General features: G+C 38.1%; 1 protein-coding gene across 2 annotated transcripts in view; it reads left to right on the top strand.

Annotated features, from left to right (window-relative positions):
• Window positions 1–25914, top strand: part of UGGT1 (UDP-glucose glycoprotein glucosyltransferase 1) — a 40559-nt gene that overhangs the window by 2739 nt on the left and 11906 nt on the right. Inside the window, exons 3-30 of one of the 2 annotated variants that reach the window (XM_084212551.1) lie at window positions 1582–1664; window positions 2151–2281; window positions 3129–3241; window positions 4470–4644; window positions 5941–6037; window positions 6655–6733; window positions 6932–7032; window positions 7812–7911; window positions 9016–9076; window positions 10626–10717; window positions 11371–11521; window positions 11759–11878; window positions 12671–12756; window positions 13167–13302; window positions 14229–14360; window positions 15667–15831; window positions 16027–16147; window positions 16856–16954; window positions 18281–18304; window positions 18850–18944; window positions 19434–19640; window positions 20220–20351; window positions 21268–21398; window positions 22041–22136; window positions 22462–22564; window positions 23016–23095; window positions 23559–23748; window positions 25408–25566. In XM_084212551.1, the coding sequence (XP_084068677.1) occupies window positions 1582–1664; window positions 2151–2281; window positions 3129–3241; window positions 4470–4644; window positions 5941–6037; window positions 6655–6733; window positions 6932–7032; window positions 7812–7911; window positions 9016–9076; window positions 10626–10717; window positions 11371–11521; window positions 11759–11878; window positions 12671–12756; window positions 13167–13302; window positions 14229–14360; window positions 15667–15831; window positions 16027–16147; window positions 16856–16954; window positions 18281–18304; window positions 18850–18944; window positions 19434–19640; window positions 20220–20351; window positions 21268–21398; window positions 22041–22136; window positions 22462–22564; window positions 23016–23095; window positions 23559–23748; window positions 25408–25566 (3259 nt within the window). The remainder of the gene's footprint in view (window positions 1–1581; window positions 1665–2150; window positions 2282–3128; window positions 3242–4469; window positions 4645–5940; window positions 6038–6654; window positions 6734–6931; window positions 7033–7811; window positions 7912–9015; window positions 9077–10625; window positions 10718–11370; window positions 11522–11758; window positions 11879–12670; window positions 12757–13166; window positions 13303–14228; window positions 14361–15666; window positions 15832–16026; window positions 16148–16855; window positions 16955–18280; window positions 18305–18849; window positions 18945–19433; window positions 19641–20219; window positions 20352–21267; window positions 21399–22040; window positions 22137–22461; window positions 22565–23015; window positions 23096–23558; window positions 23749–25407; window positions 25567–25914) is intronic. The other variant, XM_084212552.1, reaches the window with a different exon arrangement.

The raw sequence follows: 25914 nt of genomic DNA, 5'->3' as shown, positions 1-25914 counted from the left end.
AGGACACAGTAGTAATCTTTTTGTGTGATAAATGCTTTCATTTTGCATTAGAACAAACATGAATAACCATAAACAATTACATGGTTGGTATTTTTTGCCTTATGAAGTTTTGCATTAGATAGAGAAGTTCAGCATGGTATTGTAAGATTCTGTAGCTGAATGTATTTTACTTCAGTGTTGTAGGTCTTGGTACAGGTTTGCTGCTTGTGTATATTTAGCTTGGTGAAACTTGAGTTTAACTTTGTTCCTGTGAGTTTTGCATTGATTAAAGTCAATTGCTTTGTTAAGAATTGTGCAACTGACCCTGGGAACATTTCTTCCCTGGTGTTAAAGACTTTTTTTTTTTTAAAGATGTTGTGTAACAAGAAAGCAAAATGCTGTCTTTTCAGTGCTAGTCTGCTTAGCACTTTTGAAACCCGTCATTGTTTAATTTTGTCATGTTTTAGTTTGGAGATGTCAGTAGGACTTTTAGAATTTCAAGTTAGCATGTGCTTAATTTTATATCAGTTAAGGGTATTGCCAAATGTGGAATTTTGTCTGTTTTACTGCAGATTGTTTCACATGAGAATAGTTGAGCATTGCTGGGTTTCATTCACATGAGCATGGCTTTCATTCAGAGGACAGGTGTGTCCTAGGTGGAATTACTTTCCTGTAACCTTCTCTGGAGAAGCTGAAGCCTGAAAGTTCCTTAAGCAGTAAAATGCAAAGCACAGGTGTAAATGCCAGGATTTAGATACCCTGAGACCGTGTGACACTGTAACTCAACCTAAGAGAGTGTGAACAGTGAGCAAATAATCAAAATAACGTGCCAAAGACGATCTGTTGTAGCCAGAGGCTTTGGGTAGGGCAGGATAGTTCACCTGGGGTGAACTGCAGCATGATGCAGCACTGCAGTGTAAAATCCCTCCTGCTGGTCACTGCCCTTAGCCCAGCACTGCAGTTTGTTACCCAGGTGTTGCAGCAGCACTTACCCATGGGTTGGAACACACAGGTTACTGTGGCAGTGAGCAGGCTCCAAACCTTCTGTTGTAGCATCCTTTAGCATAGCAAGTATGTTACACGTGTGGATGTGATACAGTGTTTGTGCCTAGCAAAGTTCAGAGGATGAATTTCATTATTTAGCCTTGCATACCTGCCCATAATATCCTTAATATATGGGAATTATAACTTGGTTTGAAGCTGTGACTTCTTGTTTAAGAACAAGCAAAACCTCCAACAAAGCTCATAATTACAATTTTTTTCAGCAAAATAAACAAAAATGTGTGTTTCTCATAAAACAGGGATAGCAAAGATGCATTAGGGAGGAGAGCTGCCAGGATGGACTCTGCTACCTGTTAGTGGCATTTAAAGGATCAGGAGGTGCCTTACAAGCTGCTTGCATGTACTGTGTGTTTGTCCTGCTCTGCAGCGATTATTTGTTTGGGTTTGTTTGTTTTTAGCTTTCCTGCAGTGCTTTTCCTAGTAACACAGTTTGCTGATAAAGGTGGTAGGTGCTAACTTTCTGTAAAGCATCACAAGGTATCAGATTTGTAACTTGAGAGAAAATTCATAGATCTAACTCACTCTTCTCATCTTACTCAGTGAATTTTTATCAGAAGAAGGTCAAGAAAAATTCTGGAATTTCGTTGAAGCCAGTGAGAATATTAAGACAGCTGAGCATGATGGTAAGTTTTTATAGTTTTTTTCTCAATGCTGCCTGATAGTTGAAAAACATACCACAGTATTTTGTCTTCCATTATGTTAGTCCTCATTTCACTTTTAAAATACTTATTTCAGTCATATTTTTTGCTGTAATGTGCACTACAGCTTTGACAAAAGCTGTAGTGGATGAGTATGGAAGACTGCTTGCCAGATTCTTGTTCTGCACGAAGCATTAAATATTTTAAAAGCCTTTTCTCTGTATTACTGTTTCTCAGCTGAAATTAAATGAGAGCTCTAAACTATTTCCCTCCTCCCCTGCCCATGTTTGCATTCTCAAGAATGTATTCAAGTCCAGCTGTAGAATTGGCTGTAATGAATTTGGATGAGGAATGGTCATGTGCAAACTTAGAATTCTATGTCGTGGGCTTCTGTTGGTATAAATCACACTAGGATGAGAAGCCCCTCTTCAATGAGATAGAAAGATAACTGCTTGTACTTTGATTTTGCAGGTAGTGATTATTCTTCTTACCAGGAAATGCTGAAAGTGGCCTGCCAGACTCTGTCACCTTTGCAACAGAATTTGTTGAGATTTTCCCTGTCTTTACGCTCCTACTCTGCAGCAGTTCAAGCTTTTCAACAGGTGAGTACAAGAAAAGCTCAGCTGAGGTGCAGAGCATTTTACCAAGGCTCAGGAAGGAGGGACCTGTGGAAGGAAACATTTGAGTATAAAAACCCTGAACTGATTACCTGCTCTGTGCACCTGAGCTACTGAACAGATGTGTATACAAATTTCATGAGGTGCTGAATTTTTGTCTAGAGTAAGCTAAAAAATTGGCATTTTGACATGTCTGCACATCTTTGTGCCTGCTGCACTAAGAATTGGTGCAAAGATTTTTGTGAGGATCATCTCTATGACTCCACTGGTACTTGGGATGCTGCTGCTGTTCTTGTTGCTCAGCTGAACTTACTTGAATATAGTAATCCATATATATATGTATATATATATATATATATATAGTGATTAGAACTCATAAATAAAAGTTCATTGTGTTCTCTGTTCTTTTGAAATATTTTTAATTCTTTGGAAAATGTTTCACATTAGGATGTGCTTTATTTAAGTAATACTGTAAAACATCTTCCTTGCTCATGTGGATTAGTTTTGTTGTTTGATATTTAACAAATACAGATTTTTGTAATGTCTAAGACAAAAAAAACCCTCAACCAAATCCCCTACAATTGCAAGCCTTGCTTTCTGACCCTGCAACTAACCTTACAGTTAATATAGTAACAGACTGAAAAGTAATTAAAGGCTTAACTCTCCATCTTGCAATTTCACCTTGTATTTATTTAAATTATGCCATAAACAAGGAAGAAGCACTAGTTTGGAATGTAGGAAATAATACTGTTTGCTGCACAGCTACACTGGTACTTTTCACTTGTCCTAAGGGCAAACATTCAACCTAGACTATTATAAATGTTTTACACAGATAGCAGCAGATGAATCTCCACCAGAAGGCTGTACCCTGTTTTTTGTTGTGCATGGGGAGAAAACATGTGACTTTGACTCTCTTGGAAACCTTTTACAGGCAGCTTCAGACAGGTATTTGTTTAATTTCCTGTTACTGGATTAGCTCTTAAAATTCAACCTAACTTTAAACTTACTGCTGTGAAGATGTTGTAATAAACTTTTTGTTTCTGTGTTCTTCAGTGTTGATTTCTCCTGTCCATTGTTGGCACTGGAGTGGCAGTCACTTATTTGGTGTTAATTGAGATTGCAATGATGGTTTTCTTATCACTTGCGCTTTGATGATTCTGCTAGGAAGAGGAATGTGCACAGGAAAATTTGGAAACAAATTCTGGAAATTGCTGGAAACTGTTAAAGGACAGTAGGAATTCTCAGGAGTGTGTAAAACCTTCTGTGTGTAGGGAAAATAGGAGCTGGCTGCATATTCAAATGAGAGTTAATGTAACAAATTGTTTTATGAATGGCTGAAAGCAAGCACAATATTTTTTTCTCTGTGTACTTTTCTCAGCATTGACAAAGAAAACAGTTACTACATAATATATTTAAAATTCAAATTTCTCTACAAGAACAAAACTTGATTGTAATAACAAAAGTAATAACAAAAAGAAGGTATAAAATATAATACTTATTAAAAAAACCCAAGCAAGTAACAAACCAAAATTAACCCAAATCCTTACATTTCAATTTGTTTTCATAATATGAAAATACTTTTGTTTTCAATACAATTTTTGCAATCTTGGTTATTTGACACTTTTAAGAATAAAGAGGTTTTTGCCAATGTGCAGACATATGGCATCTATAGCTCACATGCTATTCCTCTGACTTACTGGGAACACTTTAATTATTTATTTCACTTTAGACAAAATGTAAACAAGCTGAAAATAGACTTTTTATTCACTTTTTTGTTTGTTGGTATTCAAAAAAGCCAAGGACCAGGTTGAAATGAATTTGTGCCCTTGGCACATCTGTTCTATCAGCCTTTTAAATTTTTCATACAGAATTTATGAATCACCATGGGGAGAGAAAGTTAATTGGAAATCTAAGAGAAGTTGTTCATTTTTAAAATTAGGATCATATTAGATTCAAAGTAGCTCTTAGTCACTTGTTTCTTTTCATATGTTCATTTTTCACAAAGCTTTTTTCAATGTGCACCAAGTGCTGCCAGCCTTGATATAATATGTGGGAATAGAGGCTCAACATATGTATTCAGTGAAAAATGAATAAACAGGGAAAAAATGTGCATTTTGCATTGAGTGAGGAAAGGCTGTGACTCACACTGTGACTTTTCACTGTTCCCTCTTAGGCCAAAGCCATTTTTGTTCAAGGGGGACCACAAGTACCCAGCAGCAAACCCTGAAAGTCCTGTGGTCATACTTTATGCAGAGATTGGCTCAGAGGAGTTCTACAGACAGCACAGGAGGCTTGTTGCAAAGGCTGAGGCAGGAGAAATCACTTATGTGCTCAGACACTACATTGCTGTGAGTATGTTTGTGCATTGTAACAGAGGTATTTGAAATTGAGGAGCTGGCCTTGGTTTTCAAAAAGAAAACTGACCCAGGTTTGTTCCCTTTAAATTGACATTTGCCTACTCTCATTGTTAATTTACATGAAATACTCAAAGTTTTTTTTTTTTTTTATTGCATGTAGCTGAGTAATACAGAATATTTTAAATCTCCTGATTGTTTAAGTAAGATTGTTTGATTTCACAAATCCAGACTTAAATTCCAGATTAAATAGGGACTTCAGTGTAAAAAAAAAAAAGTGTTTACCCATATTAGAGCATGGGAATTAGTCAGATCTTTCGCAGTCAGGCCACTCACTTGATATAAAAAGCAAGGTTTAATATTTAGGTACCATTTTCAAAAGAAACATTGTTTCTGTAGTAATTTTTTTACAGAACCACTTACCATTTCTAGTGCATTATCCTGGCTTCCATCTTTCTCCACTAAATTGTGCATAGCCACTGGATTAGTATTTAAAAGTACATTTCAAAAGGTATGAAGAACTGGAGTTCTTTGATTTGTTGCTTGAATATTAGTAAGTATTTCCAAAACCTGCAGGGTAGCAGTCAGGCTTGCATGTGGAAAATAAAAAAGAGCATCAGCTGGTTAATTTCTAATATTACTTTTACTTTTAATAAAATAAAGTCATACATTGCATACACTACTTACCTTTTATTAAAGGAAGTAGTTGTTTGTCAGTGTTGGGAGGAAGACATTCAAAATTCAGTGTATTACACTTTAGATCTTGGTGCTGTTATGTGACTCCTATATACTTCAAAATACTTTAGAAAGTGGTCATGTTTCTCTTATTAAAGGCAGAACTAATTATGCACCTATCTTTTGCCATTATTTTATTCCTTGTCATTTTTTGTGGTAGCTCTTCAGTGAATGTTTCATTTTTGAACTTTGAGCTGAAGTTCCTTTCCACCCTCTTTCTGATTTGATGATAGGACTCTATCTCCCTCTGCTCTGCTCACACACTGAATCCTGAAAACATTGTTTTGTGTTCCTCTTTGCTTTGTGGATTTTGATGGTTTTTTTGGTTCATAGAGATAGTTATTGCTTGGTGAACTTCAAGAAGTGTGTTGAAAAACAGTAGGAAATAAAATTATTAGAGTATGTAACTGCAGAGTCACTCACAGTGTTTGTTTCTCTCTACCCATCATGTCTGAAATCCCAGACTGAGATTTCTCAGCTTTGGGAAGTGGTAATTTTTTTTTTTTTTGGATCAAAGAAAGATGACAATATCACACTGATGGCTTTTCCTTACAGAATCCCAGCAAGGAAAAGGTCTACCTCTCTGGCTATGGTGTAGAACTGGCTATTAAAAGTACAGAATATAAGGCCAAGGATGATACCCAGGTGAAAGGTGAATTTTTATTTGAAGTATTTTAATGTGTAATGTTAAAGTATTTTAATTTCACCAAGGTAATTTTATACTCATTTTGCTATGAATGTCTGAATTGCAGATATTTTTCTTTCCTTAGCTCTGTAATCCCTTTTGGGAGCATACTCCTTATGAAACAGATCTTTGCCATGGCACTTCCACATTTGTGAAATCCTGGAGTCATGGCCATGGACTAGATCTTAGTAATGGCACTACTAATGCAACTAATTTTTTACCAGCTACTCTGCAGATATAAAGCAAATTTCTCTACTTTAATTTGCCTTAACCTATTCATCCTCAGAGCAGACTGTGTACCCTGTTCCTCATTTTTGGTTTGGTGGGTTTGTTTTTTTTTTGGGGGAGGGGGAAAGACAGAATTCTCAGAATTCTGCACTTTATTTTTTTTTGCTTTTGCTGCTTTTATGGAACAATGATCTCTGTTCTACAAACTCCCGTGCATCTGCCAAAACTATTTTGATAGTGTAATCTGTGTGTGTACTTTTTCTTTACATGTGCACATACACATACAAACCCCAGATTTTCCTGCTTTTCTGTTTGGGAATAGCTTGGTCCTAGTGGTGTTCTCTGTGTGTTTATAGGCACAGATGTGAATGCTACAGTCATAGATGAAAATGACCCTATTGATGAAGTGCAAGGATTTCTGTTTGGAAAACTAAGGTAAAACACAGTTGGGCTTCTTCATATCAAAAAACTTTTTTGCAGAAATGCTGATCTTTTGCTTTATTATTGTTTTTTACATGTCTGAGTTTTCTGTATGTGTTAGCAGCATATTTTTTATGTGGTAGTTTCTTTAAATTAGCAGCAGATATTCTTATAGGAAACCACAGAAGTTGTTTGACCCTTGTATCCTTTTAGGCAGCTGTATCCTGACTTGTCAGAAGAACTGAAAGAGCTCAGAAAACACCTTGTGGAAAGTACCAATGAAATGGCACCCTTGAAAGTATGGCAGCTCCAAGGTAATCTGGATAAAATCTTTCAGTTATGGTCTAAAAAACTCAATGTAAATATGTTTTCTGGTATTCTACACTATTGAGGTTGTTAGTGGCTGTGTACAGTTGACAGAATTTCACTGTAAATTCCTTAATTCAGTCTCACTTGGAAAATACTTGGTTTTTAAAGTACTTTTTCCTGTTGAAATAGCTTTTGGTATTGTTTCACAGGATTTCTGACATGAGGATTGTTTTCTATATTGTGAAGTACAGTAAGCTACTTGCTCTTAAACTGACTGCTTGTATGGTCTGCTGACTGCAGGAAAGAAATGATGCAAAATTTCTTTCCAGATCCCACTTCTGAAGTGAAATCTTGAGATTCCTCAAGACCAGAGGAAAACTGAATTTCAAAGTCAATTACATGCTGCTCTTAAAACATCTATTAAAACCTATGAAAAGGCTTTTCATCCTCTCAAAAAGACTAATTCAAAGAGCTGAATATATGTTGTAGCCAGAGGAAATCTACCTGTATCAGTGGAAGGGCAGATCCTCCCAGCTCAGCCAAAGAAAGAGGGCTGGTCTGGACTCACCTAAACAACCTTTAGGCAGCATACACTGCTTCACTTGGAGGGGGTTACTTGCCTCAAGGCAACACATAGAAGTTGAATACAAAGAAGATGAATTTTAAAGTATCTCTAGGTGCAGCTAGAAAGTGAATTTCCTTAGGTAACATGCAAAAAAGTTGCAAGATAAAGTTAAGTTGTTTTCAGTTTGGAGTTGTTGACCTCTGTTTTTTCACTTCTAAGATCTGAGTTTTCAAACTGCTGCTCGCATTTTGACTGCTCCCCCTGTGGATGCCCTGATGGTCATGAAGGATCTCAGTCAGAACTTTCCTACAAAGGCCAGGTAACTTTAATTTTGACTCCTAAAAAATTTTATTACTCTCCTTTTCCTGAGCAGGACCTGAGACAAGCAGTATTGGTTGGGTTAATTCTGACTTTCATTTAACTGGAAGCAAACGCTGGGGAATGCTCATGCTGGGAAGTTCTTCAGCCTGCTGTTACAAAGAGGATTTGATGGTGTTTTTCTTGGATGGCAGCTGATGTGGACTGGTAGAAAATTTGCCAGAATTGCCCGTGCTATTTTATTGTGAAATGCATCTAAATTTATTACATGAAGTCAGTCATCAAGAATTTACTGGCTGGGTTTTCTGTTTAATGATCTTAACATTTATCTGTTTACAGGGTCCCACTATTCTTTTGGGATCCATGTTGCCAAACAACCCAGTCAGTCTCATGTTAGAGGCTGATGTGTAATTCCACTGGTTTTTGCACTTTGTCAGGGACTGTCTTTAACATATTCAAATCAGTTTCAAAAAACTCAATATGACCTGGCATGGCCAGCCAGTCTAGAGATATATTTCTCTTGAAAAATTCCATTGCCTGGATTGTGAAGATGATATTACAGAACCTTTTTGAATAGGTGGGAGATATATCCATGAGATGAGTGTAAAAATAAACTGATTTCTGGTCCTATTTTCCATTACCTGATGTTAAGTTTTATTTAGAACTTTTTAAGGCAGGCATTGCATCTCACTGTTTTCAGGCTGATCTGTGGGCTGTACTCACCCACTCTGATGATGCAATCACTGGATCCAAAGTAAGGAAAGCAATGGGAACCCACCATGAGCAGTGAAATCCCCTAGTTTCTGTTGCCAGCCTCCATCTTTACATTTTTGGCAGCTGCACACTTTTATTATGGTTAATGTGAAATTAGACCCTGAGGGTTGGCATGTGGTTAACATTTTTGTGCTGCTGGATTATACAGTGTAAGAAAAATGCTGCATCCTACTATTTATGATGTCACCAAGTGCAACTGCTTCTTGCTGCACCTCTTCATACTAGAAGGTTAATTATCTTAATATGTAAGGTACAAAAGGTAGGTGAGTAGATATCTATCCAGCAGATAAACAGAAAGAGGATTCATAGCATGATGTTTTTATTTTTGTAGAGCCATAACAAAAACAGTTGTTTCTTCGGAACTCAGAGCAGAAATTGAAGAGAACCAAAAGGTAATGTGTCCAAAAAGTAACACAGTGCCTTTGCACTTAGTTTTACATGTTGCTCGAGATAATGACCCAGTATTTTCACACACACCTTTGTAGCATGCATCTGGGAAGTCAAGAAGTGGTGGATTTTCAAACATGGATGAGGAACATAATTAAACTTCTTTGCTCAAATAGAAAAATACTGCTCTGGTTAGAAATGTGTTGCTTGAAAAGCAGCTATATTAAGCATCTTCCTTCAGTTTTAATGATGCAGAAGAAAATTAGTTTTCCTTATCCAAGATGATGTTATCTGAGATGATGTTTAGATATCTGTATACATCAGTGATCACTAGAAAATCACAGAATAAATTCAGAACCTGCTGTGGCTTTAGACTGATTCATTCTGTGTGGAGGAAATGGTTTCAATGTTGGTGCTTAGTGAAGGGATAAAATTTACCAGCTAAGTCTAGATATGCTTTGAAACAGATTCATAAAACTCCCCAGGCCATGAGGGGCTTTTGGAGGTCACTGAGTAGGCTCTGTATTTGCAGAAGTGTTTCAGACAGCTCAGCTATGTCCTTGGCATTAGCAAAACACTGAAAAAACCAACAGCCACCTGGGAATTTTGTACAGGCTTTTGTACAGAAATTTGTGCAACTAAAATATGCCAGGTAGTGTGGTCTGGATAGAGTGCAAAACAAAAATTTAAGATAGTAATGAAAAAAAGTCAAACAGCAGCCTTTGCTGTATGAGCTATGTTGCTCTGTTCACACATTTGAGTCTTATTTGGTATTATCAGAAAAAAGACAATGTATGTTAAGTACATACATATTGTTTAGAAATCCAGTCAATGATATTTGGGGAATCTAGGAGTAAATGCAGAGCTACTTACAAGTCCCTTGAGGTTCCTGTTCTGAGGGAGAAATGCCTTGTTGAATAGTGATGAAATCAGAGGTGAAGGGATGGGGTTTGACACTCTTCTCCCGTGGGGTTCTGGAAGGAACAAAGTATAGGATGTAAGTCCAAGCTAAAGCTCCCTCGTGGCCTTTCTGCTCTGTGTCAGATCAGACTCTGGTCCACAAGGAAACCCATGACTTTGTGGATTCATTTTTATTCAGAGGATACCTGGGCTGCTACATCCAGACCAGGCTATATCCGAGCATGCCCTTCAGAGCTGTTCTTCGCACTACTCCCTTTGTGTGGGTGTTATTTGTTAGTTATGTTCACTGCTACTGTTACATTAGAGTTTACTATGTAATTATTTACAGAAAGCTACAATTTAACACTCAACTTTCCTTTGGGAGCCTTATTAATTTACTAAAAAAAGTAATTTTTTTCTGATCAGAATCTACTTTCCTGGTACTTTTCTTGGTACTTCACGTGGTACTTCTGTTATTCCTCTGTTTGCTTTGCTCACAGTATTCATCATGGTAGTGTTGTAAAATATCCAAATACAATGTTTCTCCTTCAGTGTTCATCTTGTCTCTAAATAGAAATTTGTAAATGGTACTGCAAGACAAGATCTATTGGAAAAAACCCAATATTAAACTCTGTAATAATATTTTCTTTTCAGTATTTCAAGGGAACGCTAGGATTGCAGCCAGGAGATTCTGCCCTATTCATCAATGGACTGCTTATTGATTTAGACACTCAGGATATATTTAGGTAGGAATGTTTTATTTTTCACAATAATTGCATCCTGTTTAGAAACTTGCATCTTGCTTGTGCATGAATGATAAAGTTATTTAGACAGTTTTGAACCTTTTTTGTAGTCTAGACTAGGTTTAATTGTTAAGTACTGTAAAAAGAAAAGCGTGGTTCCTTGTCTTATTCATAAGGGCATTTCCAACAAAAAACCTGATGTGAAAAGTGGATTACCCTTGAAGATTGGAATGAGAAGTCACCTTTGTGCTGTTCTTTTGACCTGTGCTGTGACTAGCAAGATTTTGTTTTCTCAGCTGTCAGCATACAGATTTATTCTGAAGACAGCAGAGTGATTCTCCAAGGATAAACCACTGTAAATGTTTCATCTGGAAACCACCCTATACCTTTGTCAAGATGTGTTTCAATACTACATATGTATATATATAATGGATTAGTTATCTTGATTTAACATTGCTTTTCCCAGTTGTACAATATTAATTGAATAGATTTAAGTCATCTCAAGTTTCTTAGGACGGTAAGAAAGAGGTGATAAATAAGAACTAATGTCTGGACAGACAGACTTGTTTATACCTTTCATCTGTTAACCCTTTAGAGTAAGAGGAAGTTATTTGCTGTGGGGTTAAAATTCAGCCCCATTTTGCTTTTCCTTGCAGCTTGATTGATGTGCTCCGCAATGAAGCCCGTGTCATGGAAGGCCTGCACAGCTTGGGAATTGAGGGAGTTTCCTTACACAATGTCCTCAAGTTGAACATCCAGCCATCAGATTCTGACTATGCTGTGGACATCAGAAGCCCTGCCATTTCAGTGAGTATGGTTTTTGATGGAAATATTTGATTTGCTGTTGGGCATTGCATTCTTAAGTTGTCAGGGGAGCTTTTGTCTTTGTCTCACAATCAGCTCTGAAATTGCAGTGAAGTAAAAAGGATAATAAGATTTTTTAAAGCTTTATTTCTTCAATATAGTGTCTGATTTGAAAAGATTTTAGTCTTAGACCAGAGCAGGAGGATTGTGAATCATTTAAATGCCTTTCCTTTTCCTTAGTGGATCAACAATCTGGAAGTTGATAGTCGGTACAATTCCTGGCCTTCCAGCGTGCAGGAACTGCTGCGGCCCACATTTCCTGGTGTGATCAGGCAAATCAGAAAAAACTTCCATAATTTTGTAAGTAATAATCTGACTGGGTGAAATGTGCATTTGTTTTGTCAAGAGCAGGGACATTAGCTTTTGCAGCTTACCTCACATATACACTGGATTCCCTGTCACTTAAATAGCTTGAGAGAGAGGATGCTTTTCTAAAAGGTTTTGTTCTCCTTGTATTAGTAAGTTATGGCTGAGATTCAGAGATTCCTGAGCATGATTCTGTGGCATCTATTAGATGCCAGGAGTTGTTTTGTCAATGGACAAAATTATCATCTGATAAATAACAATTTGGTGTGTTTCAGCTTCGTGATAATACCTGAAGTTGGTGAATGAAATCTATCAAATCTGTTAACTATTGTCTTCTTGGCAGAGTTAAGACCAACTTCAGTTGTTTCAATCAGAAAGCATTCATGCACCAAGACTTGAACAAATGACCAACAGCCCTCAGCTTAGTCCTGGGTGTCCTTTTAGTCTGTAGGTAAATGACTTAGATCTGATGAAGAGTTTGCAAATTGTGCACTGTAACTCTTGTCATTGGCAAAGTGGTCTTATGCAAAGCAAGAACTCTGATTAGGAGAAAACAGGGACTTGAACCATCTGAAGCTGTGGGAGCTTGGATGTGTTACCTTTTTCTCTGGAATTCAATACTTTTAACATAGAAATTTTTAAATTCTAAGACAACAGCTGCATGAATGAAGGGCCCTACATGCAGTCTGAATGGCCCAGTTCTGTCTGGCTTGGGACAGAAGAGAATATCTTGGCAGCATTGGCTCTCCAGGGCATGAAAACTTTTCACTTGCTGTTTATATACAGGTGCTGATAGTAGATCCTACTCATGAGACCACAGCAGAATTACTGAATGTGGCAGAAATGTTCTTCAGTAACCACATCCCACTGAGGTAATCGCTGTGTTTTAATGTTTGGGGCTTTTTGACATCAGTTCTTATGCATGTGACTTTTGCAATTGTAAAATTCTCTTTGCTAGGACACTGCAGAAATGTTACATTCCTTGTGTTTGAGGTATGTGTGTATTTTTTGAATGTAACTTCCTCTACTAGCAAAACAGAGTTCTGATTTTTAACAGTCCAAAAGAAATCTAAAGTTTTGGATGGGAGTGAGGTGAAAAGCAAGATTCTGATGGACTCATTACAGATTATATGTCCTAAATTTGATACCTGGCTGCTCTGCTCAACATCTTCCCAGGCTATTCTAGAAAAAACCTGTGTTTAAGATGATGATCACAGGCAGCAGCTGAGTGAAGAGTTGATTCTTTATAGAAATGATGACCTGGGGATTTGTGTGATTGCAGGATAGGACTAGTCTTTGTGGTTAATGACTCAGAGGATGTTGATGGACTGCAGGATGCTGGTGTTGCCCTCCTGAGGACATACAATTATGTGGCACAAGAAATGGACAATAATTACGCTTTTCAGACCGTCATGTCTGTAAGTCTTAATTAAAAAGGGAAATTAATGTTTTAAGATTTTCCATGTATATATGATTATGTTAATGAGCTAATGTGTAGTTAATGGAAGGAATTGTTCTTTGGCTGGGGTAGTATGCAGAGTATCTCCAAATACTGGTACCACAGAACATGTGTTCTTGTAATGTGCTTCTTTAACTCCACTTTACAAGTGAGACTAGGTTTCATTGTGACACAGATTTCATTGTGACACTTAACACTTTTGCATGTTTTTCTGATCCTGTCCCTTTACTCATTCAGTCTCTGAGTCCTGAACTGCCCCATCCCTTCAATGTTATAATTGGGTTTGAACCATTCCAGCTCTGTACCTTTGCCACATCAAAGGACAATACAGGCGCTGGTAAAGGAATTTCACCTGTGGTTTGATACTTGTACAAATTGGCAAGCTGGGGCATACTGTGACATTAAATTGCTGGTTCCTTAAAGACAGTTACTTTTATTCTTTTGATTTTGGGTGTGTATTTGTAGCTCAAAGTAAAATCTTGTGCCTTCAAGAGGGAAAGAGTTACCTGCTTTATCTCTGAGGTTGTATTGCTCATAAGCATATCCCAAGTTCTGAAGGGAAGGTAGCTCCTTGGATATTCTTTATTTGAGGCTTTTTGCCCCCAGAGAACTCTATTCCCTCCTCAAATACCTTTTCTAATTAAAGATGCAAATTATTTAAAGAAGTATATATATCTCTCTGGAATGACTACAAGGTATAACAAGATACTTAAAATGGCTACAAGTGCTTAGGAGCTGTTGCAGCTGATAAATATGAATATAAATTTTGCAGTCTGGCTGTTAAAGCCTTATTATAACTACTGCAATACAGGTGACAGGTCAGTTTACCTTTGATAAGGACAGAGGTTTTACAGTTGCAGCTGTAAACTTGTATTCCCCTTTCAGATCTATAACAAAGTGAAAACAGGAGACCAGCTGAAAGTGGAACATGTTGTTAGTGTTCTTGAGAAACAGTATCCTTATGTGGAAATCAACAGCGTGCTGGGAATTGATTCTGCCTATGATCAAAACAGAAAGGTAAGAATTCATGAAATAGAGCTTTTTTCCCCCTCTTCTTTTGCTGCAACAGTTCTGAAAATATAATTACATACAATTTCTTGATCCAGTTCTCTTACTAACCAGGGAACTCTTTTGTTATCACCTTGGGGGATTTCTAGTAATACTTTACAGTTTATGTTCAGCACAAGCTTTATATATTATACATAGTACATATAATGGAATATATATATTTTAAAAATCTATTTTTAAAGAACTAAGATAGCTTTCTTGTGACTCATAATTTATGCTTTCATTATGGAATGCAGACTTCAGTAGAGTTTAAAAGTGTTTGCAAAAACATCAAAGTGATGGAATAGTTAATGGAAAAACCTAGAGGCTTAACATTGGGAGGGATCAGTGTGGGGTTTCTGAATCAGTATTTGAATACTGAGTGAGATAAAGCCATGATAATAGCAAGACATCCAACAAATTTCTGCAAATAATTCTTGAAGTGATTTTTAGGTCTGATACTTTTCTCTATGGAGAAAATTAGAAGGGCAAATCACTATTGAACCAGTTATATGTAAGATGAAGCAGATTTTATTTGAGGTTTTATGGAGGGATGTTTCTTATTCTAAAAGAAATGAAAATACTGTCACCAATAGCTCTTAACACACATGATGCTGCCTACATCTGCAAATGTAAGGAGTGCAGTCAGGGTTACAGAAAGTAGGCTCCTGTGCATATGAGTCTTTCAGTGCAGGATAGTGAAGAGAAAAGCATTTTAAGGAAATGAAAATCCATAAAAGTAAGACAGGCATTTTTGTATGAGAAGAGAGGCTTCAACCAGACCCTCTAACCAGCAGAACCTAGTTAACTTTAACTTCTAACAGGGTATCTGTCAATGCTGGTGCACTTTCAGTGGTTACATGAAAGAGGGAAATTTGTTGAGACAGAATAACTCCCTGCCTCACAAGGAACTGTTTTCCTACAGGTTTAAGAAATGCATTCTTAAAAAAAAATAAAAGTTCCCTACCCTGTCTTACATTACAGCTACCACTGCTTGCATTGCATTTGCTTCCACAAGCAAAGTGATGTTTCCTGTTGCCACTACCAGAAATTGCTTATTGGAATTAATTTACAAAATGAACTTAAAGGAGTATTGTGCACCTCTGTATTGTGAAGGAACTTTTTTTTGCTTTGAAACTCTGAAAGTTTCAAAGATACATTGTCTAACAGAAGTAGTAAGGATCTCATGGTGTGTTTTGTGGATATTGCACAGCTTGTTAGGAACCTTTGTGGCAAAGGGCTGACGTGCTAAAGCTGCTTCTGTTCCTGTTTTTAGGCAGCAAGAGCTTACTATGAGCAAACTGGTGTAGGCCCTCTCCCTGTTGTCCTGTTCAATGGGATGCCTTTCCAGAAAGATCAGCTGGATCCTGATGACCTGGAAACTGTGACAATGCACAAAATCCTGGAAACCACCAGCATCTTCCAGCGAGCCGTGTACCTGGTGGGTGCTGAGCTCCTCTGTGCCTTGAGAGAAACTAGATTTGGAAAAGCTGATTCACAAGTCCCTGGCTACATTATTACACAAGAGAGCTTGGCTTTCAAAATTGCTTCTTGCCTTTTTTTTTTTTTTTTGAAGTTATGTAAGGCAATTTTATATGTCAAATAAGAAATAATGCTTCTTTCCTCTTTCCTTCAGGGTGAACTATCTAATGACCAAGATGTGGTTGAGTATATCATGAACCAGCCTAATGTTGTTCCAAGAATTAACTCAAGAATCCTAAGGTCTGACAGAGAGTACCTAGATCTGACAGGAATGAGTAAGGGATGCTTTTAATTGTGTTAAACCTGAAATGTCTGAGTGAAAGACTTGCTGTTCCAGTGGAAAGCTCAGGTGGCAAAGCATTAACAGCACCTGAAGTGATGACCCAGCCCTGGCACAGACAGATGTTTATGTACAACATTAAATGCCTACTGATTTTCAAAATGGGAATTTGGTTTCTTTTTATACAGACCTTAAGGGGAATATGACTCATGAAGCTGAGAAATTATATAATGCATAAAGCAGCAATTTGTTTCTTAGTTCTGACCTTCTTTTGAGTAGGGTTGACAGTCATCTCTGGAATTAATTCAGATTTAGCAAAATGTTCCCTTGCTAAATGAACACCCAGTACAGTGACTGCAGTACAATGACATTACTCCTGCCTTTTTTGAATTGCTTGAAAAATAGTGACAGAGTGGATTTTTCAATGTATATTATTTACATACACTAGTGTCAACTAAGTGAGACTTGGGAAATTCTTTCAACTGACTTCCCCCTATCAAATATGCAGTGTAGTTATTAATGTGACTTGTGAGACAGCAAAATTCATTTCTCAGCCTATATATTAGCAGTGAAAATGAGACACAAGCAGTATCACAAGGAGGGAAATGGGACGTGTTCCTAATGTTCTGGTAATAGTTGTGATTTTATTTTCAGTTTACATGGAATAGTTGCTTTGGCCTTTAATGCTTGTTCTCTTCCTCAGATAACCATTTTGTGGATGACTTTGCTCGATTTACCACACTGGAGTCTAAAGATAAGACAGCTGCTGTTGCAAACAGCATGACCTACTTAACAAAGAAAGGTAACATCTGGGGTGGATTCTGAATCCAAGTCTGCTTTTATGTTTGTTTCCAGGCATATGTGCAGCTCTTCACACACTCACTGAGCCTTTCCAGGCCTATGGGTAACAGCATAGTCTGTTAAAGATTTCTTTTATTTAAATAAGGCATGACATCTGCATGGAACAAGAATGTTCCCCTCTTTAAACCCAGTCCAACCTCTTATTGAATAATAAAGCCTCAAGCAAACTCTTCTTGCTGTTCTGCAAGTGACCCTCAGAAATGCAGCAGTGCAAGCAAGTGACTAGAAAAATGTAAAAGAGGTTTTAGCTCTCTGTCTCATAATTCAAAATTTCTAGAAGTTACATGGATCCATAAGAAAATTCCAACTGCCCATTATATAAGACATCACCTAACGTGGTCAGTGCTGTTTTTACTGCTCCAGTGCATGCACTGCTTTTCCAATGGCAGTGTTGTTACAGTTGCACATAAAAGTGTTCAAACTTGCCTGTGCCTCTCAAGTGTAGGAAATGCATGCATAGACATAATACAGAGCCTAACCAGGTCTAACCAGACACCATCAGGTGTTTCCTTTATCCATTTTTGGTAAGATTCCAAAAATAAGCTGCTGTCATTTGATCCAAATCCTCCTGTGTCTGTCTCCTGTCTTTACTAGACTGTCCCAAATTTCCATGGTCCTGTCTCCAGTCACTGCCATCCATGTGCACTGCCTGAAATGTTCCCATTGCTCTTCCTGTCTCATGCCTGCTCTTCATTCGTGCTCAGTCACTTGGGGTAGAGCATTAATTAAATCCACACCTTGGCATGCTTGTTGGAAAGTGCATTAATTTGCAATTCCATGGCTTGACATTTTTTGGCCATGCCTCTTCTGCCACTTAAGATATTTAATAACTGCTGTCTGATTCCAGTAATGCTGTACCACATTTATTTTCTGAAGTAATAGGGAAGTTCTCTGTGTTGCTGGCTCAGCACCAGCACTGATACAGCACTGCCATACTGCTTTTTAAAGAGGGAAAATAACAGCACAGTGGCACAGCAGTGTTTGTAAACAGTCTTCAGAATGATGTCCTCACCCTGTGGTATGAAACTGGTAATATTTAGTATAATTAATGCTAGCATGAAAATCAAGCTTCCATCTGTTTGAGGGGAAGAAAAAGTCAAAGCTTATTGCTTTGTAAAATTAGCACAAACTTGTTGCTGTTGGATCTGAACTGTAGTGATTCAGTTATGCCCAGTACAGTGCTGCAGCTTCTTGATACACATTGGGATTACCATCAAGTTATTAATGTGTCTCTCCTTTTCCCCTTTCCTTTCTGCTCTTTGACCAGGAATGTCTTCCAAGGAGATCTATGGTAACTCATGCTTTGGCATTTTTTATATTGTTCTTGGAATTTTCTGGTTCCTTTATGACACTGGCTTTAGAACCAGCAGGCAGTGAAGGAAGCTGTTGGAATGCATGTTTGCTCCAGAACTTTTGTCTTTATACAAAACTGATTTTGTAAATGAACAGCTTCAATACAAAGAAGTCATATGTCTGCTGGATTCCAACCCCAGTTGGAATCTCCAAGTTGTTTATGTGTTTCTTTATGATTTGTAATTGAAAAGGTAGCAAACAAACAAAAATACTAAAAGATTCTAGCTTAGTGCCATGCATGCTGTCCCTCTTGGGTTTTCTGGATGACCTAATAAAGACTAATACACCAATGCTATTAATTTTGTCTTGCCAGGCTTCGTAGCTTAGGTTCACTCATTGCTTTTCTATGGAATTTTACTTTTTTGAAGTCTTTGCATGTGTGTCATAGCTTACCTCCAAATGAGGAAAAAATGAAGCTTTCCTTCCTTTCACCCTCAAATTTATCTTTTTTTTTCTTTTTTTTTTTTTTTTTAATAATTGCAGATGATTCATTTGTTAGACCAGTTACTTTTTGGATTGTCGGTGATTTTGATAAACCTTCAGGGAGGCAATTGTTGTATGATGCCATTAAACATCAGGTAGGTAACATGTTCATTGGAATGGATTAGCAGTGCTAACAAAGCCCCTGGTAGAGGCTTGTAAAACACAAGTTGTGTTTTACACAATCTTCCTGTGGTATGACCTGGAGAGACTGGTTCTCCTCTAATTTCTAGCCTTATCTCTTTTGCAGGGACTGGAACAGAATACAATAAATGCTCTTTTAAACCTGGGGTGTTAAACTGAAATATCTGTGTTTTGGTTTGGCAGACTGAGTGGTGGCCATGGTCCTGGATTTCTTAGGTAGCACAGGGTTATCTGGAAGATTGCTGTCACAGTGGTGCCTATACATAAGCTAAATGCTTGATATTAAATTAGTTAATTCATCATTTTAACCTTGTGCTGTTATTTACCCAATTTGGAATCTGATATTCTGGTTAAGAAACACAAAGCTTCTGCTATAGTGTTTATTATATGTTTATTTCATCTGAAATGTTAAACTTTCCTATTACCTGTTTTGTTAAACACAGAAATCCAGCAATAACATTCGAATCAGCATGATTAATAATCCTAGTGAAGAACCCAACAGCCAGAATACCATTGTAGCTAAAGCCATATGGGCAGCTTTGCAGACACAAACCTCAAATAATGCCAAGAACTTCATCACCAAGATGGCAAAAGAAGAAACTGTGAAGGCATTGGAGGCAGGAGCTGACATCTTGGAATTTGCTGTTGGGGTAGGCATGTCTGCTAGTGTTTTCATGGGGAGGATGCTTTGCTTGTTCCTCAAATTAATTTTTTAGTGTAGTATATTCATATGCAGTAACAGAGAAAAGTAACACTATTGGGATTGCTAGTTTGTTTTTTTTTTTAAATCTCTGAAGGGTTTACCTAAATAGAATAATCCATCTAAACATCAAGTAAATCCTCATACACATCAGAGCTATTGAACTTGGAAAAGGCAAAAGGAACATGGGTGCAGGGATCTGTTTAAGTGAGTCAGCTGTTTCTTGGGTGGTTAAGAGAATAATGTTGTTTTAAAAGATGGGGAAAAATACAAGTGCATGTCTCAAAGTAGATTTTAAAATGTTAGGCAGGAAGATTGGAACTAAGTAGCTGTGGCCCTTTACAGCAGATGTTGGGATAGTGTTTGATGGTGACAAGCTAGGTTAAAGGCCACAAAGAAAAGGGGGTCAGAGATCAGTTTTAGCAAGATATAAAGATGTTCTGGAATGGAAACAAAACGGTTGCTTTTAAAAAGTGTGCAGAGGTCTAGTTTGCTTCCTATTCCAATGTCAAGTATTCTTTTCTTGTAGGGTATGGATACCAATATTTTCAAAGAAGCCTTTGAATCTCCCAAGGTGGATTTTATTCTGTCCCATGCTGTTTACTGCAGAGATGTTCTAAAGCTGAAGAAGGGGCAGAGGGCTGTGATCAGCAATGGACGGGTGAGATGATCAGCAGTGAAAGAGACCTTCCACATATGAGAGAGAAGCAGATTTGAGCAGCAGAGTCTGGGGATCAGACACAGGAGTGCCAGCCTGTTTTAGGTCTCAGCAGTCTTTAGGATCACTTCCAGTTTGATTTATTCACACCTGTGGGACCTTTTCTTTTTAATGTGTGCAGTTAGTTGCTGGCATTTGGTACAAATTCAGGTCTCTCAATAACAAAGTTCCTTTCATGCTGGTGGTGAATTGAGTCCAGGGGTAGAAGGGGATGATAAATTTGCAAGATTATGCTGCTTCAGTTTACTGAGTGAAATGCTGCTGTATTTTGCTCTGACCAAGGTGCCTTGATCTCTTCTACCATCTGTTTTTATTATAGCTTATCTGAAATGAGGTAAATGATGTTACAATAGTATTTCACTGCAAATAATGAAAGACAGCTGTGTACAGCATTGAGTTTTCTTTTGTCATCTGTTTCTAGTTAGGAACAAACCCATTCAGGTCCCAGTGGTTGCTGGATATTTCAATGGGTTAAAAATCTCAGGTGTTGTGTTGTTTTGTTCTATTTCTCTCTCTTTTTAGCAGAATAACAAGACTTGTCTAGATAGCTTTTAGCTTTTCAGGAGGGAGATTTGCTGGACTATTAGAATTGGCCTGGCTTTCTGCTGCCCCTTCCAGATGTGGTACTTCATGTTTAATTTTAAGTGCCTGACCCAGTGAAAATTTTAAGTGTGGTTTTTTATGCCTTAGCTCTAAATACCTGGATTTACCTGTTAAACTCTGCTGCCACTGACATTAATACCAGCCTAAATGGTTGGCTTCCACTGAGACTGGGCTGGAGTATTTATTTAATATCTCTTTGAATTTTATTTCAGTGTAGCCTTTACCTAATAATGGTGATTCTGCTATTTTTTGGTAGATTATTGGCCCATTAGAGGATGGAGAAATGTTCAATCAGGATGATTTTCATCTCCTCGAAAATATAATCCTAAAGACATCGGGACAGAAAATCAAATCTCAGGTTCAGCAGCTGGGATTTGAAGAAGATCTGTAAGTAAACAGCTGTCACTAGAAATCTCAGTTAATTCAAGAAAAGCTGACAGACCTGTAGGTTACAGTTTTGCTTCTTGGCAAAGGTGTGATGTACAAATCTATTTTCATTGAACTTTCAAGCGGTTTCACACATTAAAGATTGAATATATTCTTGAAATACTAGACTGAAAAATTATGGAAATACTGAAAAAGAAGTAGTGCTCAAAAGTATTTTTCTTTTATGATAGGACCCCTCTCAAAAGTTTCTCTGCTTAGAGGATTGCTTCCTAGTGCTCAGAGTTGCAGTGTAAAATGGGAAGAGCGGTGAAACAAGGGTTTGATCTGAAGGGCTTTCAGGTCTGAGTGGTTGGTGAAGATCACAAATCAGTTCCTGTAACATGGGTGACCCCTAAAATACAGCTGCTCTGTATTTGTTAGAGTTAAATCCTTTGTATACTCAGTAATAAGGCTGCAACCAGTTTAAATTACTGGTGGATTAACCCTTAAATATACTTAATTCTTCAGAGCCTATGTAGAGAGGTTGTAGGAATCTTTGGGTGTCTGGATTCTGTTTGCCTTTTGCTGCTTACAGAAATGTGATCACTACAGCCTTTTTTATTTTTTGATATCTGCAAGCCTTTTTCTTTTCCTTCTTTTCAGGGCAAGTGACTTGGTAATGAAAGTGGATGCTCTTCTTTCTGCTCAGCCAAAAGGAGAGACAAGGATTGAGTATCAGTTTTTTGAAGAACGATACAGGTATAGAATTGCTGAACAAGGCTTTTCTGTGTCTTTTTAACTTCCCCATTGTTCTATGTTGCATTTAATTAAAAAAAATATCTAAGTAGCAGTAGGAAAGTCTCCAACAGTTTTCAGAAAGATTTCAGAAATTAATTTTATCTCTCTACCTATCTCTATAAACATACATGTATATGCCTGTTTTTTCTCTATTTAGTTTCTGAAGGTACACAGCATTTAGGAAGTAATTTCAGTTCAGGATGAGATGGATAGCAGTGGGTTGTAATGCATTTCAAGTGTTTATCCACGTGTTTGGTACTTTAAAAATGTATTTTCTTCTGTTTAGTGCAGTTAAACTGAGACCAAAAGAGGGGGAGACATACTTTGATGTTGTGGCTATTGTTGATCCCGTGACCAGAGATGCTCAAAGACTTGCTCCATTACTTTTGGTACGTGGGCAGGGTTGTCAGCAACTTCAAATTCCATCATTTTGGAATGTTTGCTTCCTCTTTGACTGTGTGGTGACCAGTGGCTTTCTAATGGTGTGTCTGAGTTTCACAATGCATTTATCATTGGAACTACTAATTAGTATTAGTAGTTAGCACTACAAACTAATGAAATCATGCTCAGATATTGTGCAGAGAGTTTTTAGTTTCACTATTCTAACAGCTTAGTTTGCAGTAACTCTGTGGAGGGTCTCAGCATGCCAAAAAGAAAGTCTGAAATACAAGGAGCAGGTAACTGTGATGAAAACCACAATAAAAAATGGGGAAAGGGTGGTAAAACAAACCACAAGGAGAGGGGATTGGGAGTGAGCAGATAACATCCACCCTGAGGTCCTGTCTATAGAAAGCTCTCCTCATTAGCATTTTAAGGAATGTCTCTTTCTCATTACTTTAGGTTTTGAACCAGCTGATAAATATGAACCTGAGAGTGTTTATGAACTGCCAGTCTAAGCTTTCTGACATGCCACTGAAAAGGTAAGCAGTTCCATGATACAGGGTGGGCAGAGAGAGAGAAAACTGTTGGAATGTGCAAGCACAGAAGCATGGTCAGCAGTCCCATGGGAAATCTCAATAACTGCTTTGATCTCATTTATATAATAGCATCATTTCCCACAGAGAATCTGGGAATTTGTGGATGGCATGAAGTAATTCTGCTGTTTTACAAGTTGGGTGCTTTTAATTTTTTTTTTTTTTTGTATTTATATAAAATTAAATCACTTACTAGTCTTAATGGTTGAGTCTTGCACAGTCTGTTTCAATCCTTCAAGATAAAAATTCTGACCTGTCCTAAGGTTAACACAACCTCCATTGCTTTGGACAAAGGTTTGGAGACATTAGAGGTCAGGGAAAGCTGATGCCATCTGCAAATGCAATGAGAGTGAAATATTAGCAAATTTTGTCAGATGGGTTTTCTAACATTTTCTCTCTGAAATTTCAGCTTTTACCGCTATGTTTTGGAGCCAGAGATTTCTTTCACAGCAGAGAATAACTTTGCTCCAGGACCAATTGCCAAGTTTTTAGATATGCCCCAGTCTCCACTGTTCACTCTGAATTTAAACACTCCTGAGAGTTGGATGGTGGAGTCTGTTAGAACCCCATATGACCTTGACAATATCTTCTTAGAGGAGGTAAGAGAAATCATCATGTTCCTACTACATTTAAATGGTGGTGCTTTTCCAGGGCTTGTTTTTTTTAATGGGAAAGAAATGCAGAATTTTAGAATGCCAATAAACATAGAGCTGTGGATATTACTGAATTTGCAGACCTCTAAATGATTTCTAGGAGGGGAAGCATAATCTCCCCACCAGCAGGATTGCTGTTCTCCATTACTTGTGGATGTCTGACACCATAGGTTTGGAGGAAGTCCTTCCCCTGGCTCCTAGAAGCCACCAGGCTGGTTTCAGCTACTATTTATTGTCACAGTTCTTGTCAAGTGGCAAACACTCCTGTGATCCACAGAAGGATGTGCAGCAGTACAACCATGCAGCAGAAATCCACTCAGCTGCTGTAGGTTCAGGAGCTGGATGCTGCTTGAGCAGACCTTGACTCAGACTGTTGGACTGTGGATCTGGGCACTGCTGCCCCACATGCAGAGGGAGAAATAGGAAAAATCCCTTATTTATTTACCTTATTGTAAAGGTATTCCACATGTGTGTGTAAGGAGACTGTCAAAGCCTTTACAAAGAGGCCTCTGGAAAAGTGACAGTCTTGTGGGCATCACAAATGTGGGTCCTCTTCTCACTGATCACTGTGTTATCAGTCCCCTCTTACTTCTGCATCTCTCTGATATTGTATGGGAATATGATGGGGAATTGTGGTGTATCTGGTATTGCTAATCCTGTACTAGTTATTCAGAAATCTAGGGAATTGGGTGTGTGTTTTATGATTTTGGTTTTGGGTTAGTATGTTTTGGTGTAGGAGTTTCTTGTTTTTCATCTCTTAAGCTAACTGTAAAGGCATAAATGAAGCATTAATACTGCATTTCAAGCCTCTGATTTCCATGCCTGCCCCATTGATTAATTAAAAGCCTGAGAGAGAGGGAAATCAAATGCTTCTGGCATTCAAAGTGCATTCCTGAGCTTCCAAATAAACAGCAGCTTTACTTTTGCAGGTGCACCATTGCCAGTTCCCAATGTGCAGTCTGTTGGTGCTGTAGCAATTAATCTGTCATTTTGGATGTGCAGGGAGAGGAGATGCTTTTGGGATTAGACTAACATTCTGCTTATGTACTGTCCTCAGGCTACATCTGAATTTGGCCTGGTAGGGACCCAAGTCTTTTGGGGTTTTTTTTTGGTTATTTTTTCTCTTCTCTTTTCTTGGCACCTTTGTTCAGTGTAGAAAAAAAGAAATGGGTGTTTCCTGACAGTACCCTAGTGCACTGTAAGGGCAAAACAAAATGGTTCTTTCAGATGGCTGTTACTAGGTGAGACCAGCTTTAAACTGATTTACAGTCAAAATTCTGGATCCCATAATACACTTTTCATGAGATACCAACTCCATTCTCCAGTAAATGCTAAAAAAATAAATTGTGGAATAGAGCACCAATCCTTCACTTTTCCTAGCATAAGTTGAGATTCAAATTCTTTTGGTCTGAGCCACTCTTAACAATATTTGTGTGAGGATTATCACTTGAAGGAGCTGAGCTCTGAGGTTTTCTAGGTATTTGTCTAATAATAAAATTACTCTGGTGAAATTGTTTTTTAAAAAAAATTACTATAGCTATTCTAGAGAATAAAAGGTGGTACTTTAGAGCTCGTGCTGCAGTCAGCAGTGTCTGCTCCTTTCAGGTGGAGAGTGTTGTAGCTGCAGAGTATGAGCTGGAGTACCTGCTGCTGGAGGGCCACTGCTATGACATTACAACTGGGCAGCCCCCTCGGGGACTCCAGTTCACCCTGGGCACCTCCAGCAGCCCTGTCATCGTGGACACCATTGTCATGGCCAACCTGGTGAGTGTTCTGGAACTGGCACAGCCAGCACAGCCTCTGCCTTCCACCCCTGGCTATTTCCTAGCATGGGCTTTGGGTTTGGGGTGGAACTTGCACTGCACAGCTGCTTGCAGATGCACCAGAACCCCATCATTCCTCACACTGATGTCTGAATCCTCACACCTCTCACCTCTTTCAAGATGAGCTCCTTTCTCTTCAGCTGGCTGAGATATTCTGGAATATCTTTAAATGCTGCCAGTATTCTCAAGCAGCCCCTTCCCAGGGAAGCTCAGTTGTTTTCCTGGGACAGGATCCTCCTTGGGCCATCCACTCTGGCTGTCTTGTTTTTGGGACCCATTTCTTCAGGAG

This window comes from Fringilla coelebs, assembly GCF_963513975.1.
Source record: "Fringilla coelebs genome assembly, chromosome: 10".
NCBI classification, from domain to species: domain Eukaryota; kingdom Metazoa; phylum Chordata; class Aves; order Passeriformes; family Fringillidae; genus Fringilla; species Fringilla coelebs.
The sequence above is the reverse complement of the archived record's forward strand: the minus strand, read 5'-3'. Positions and strand labels throughout refer to the sequence as shown.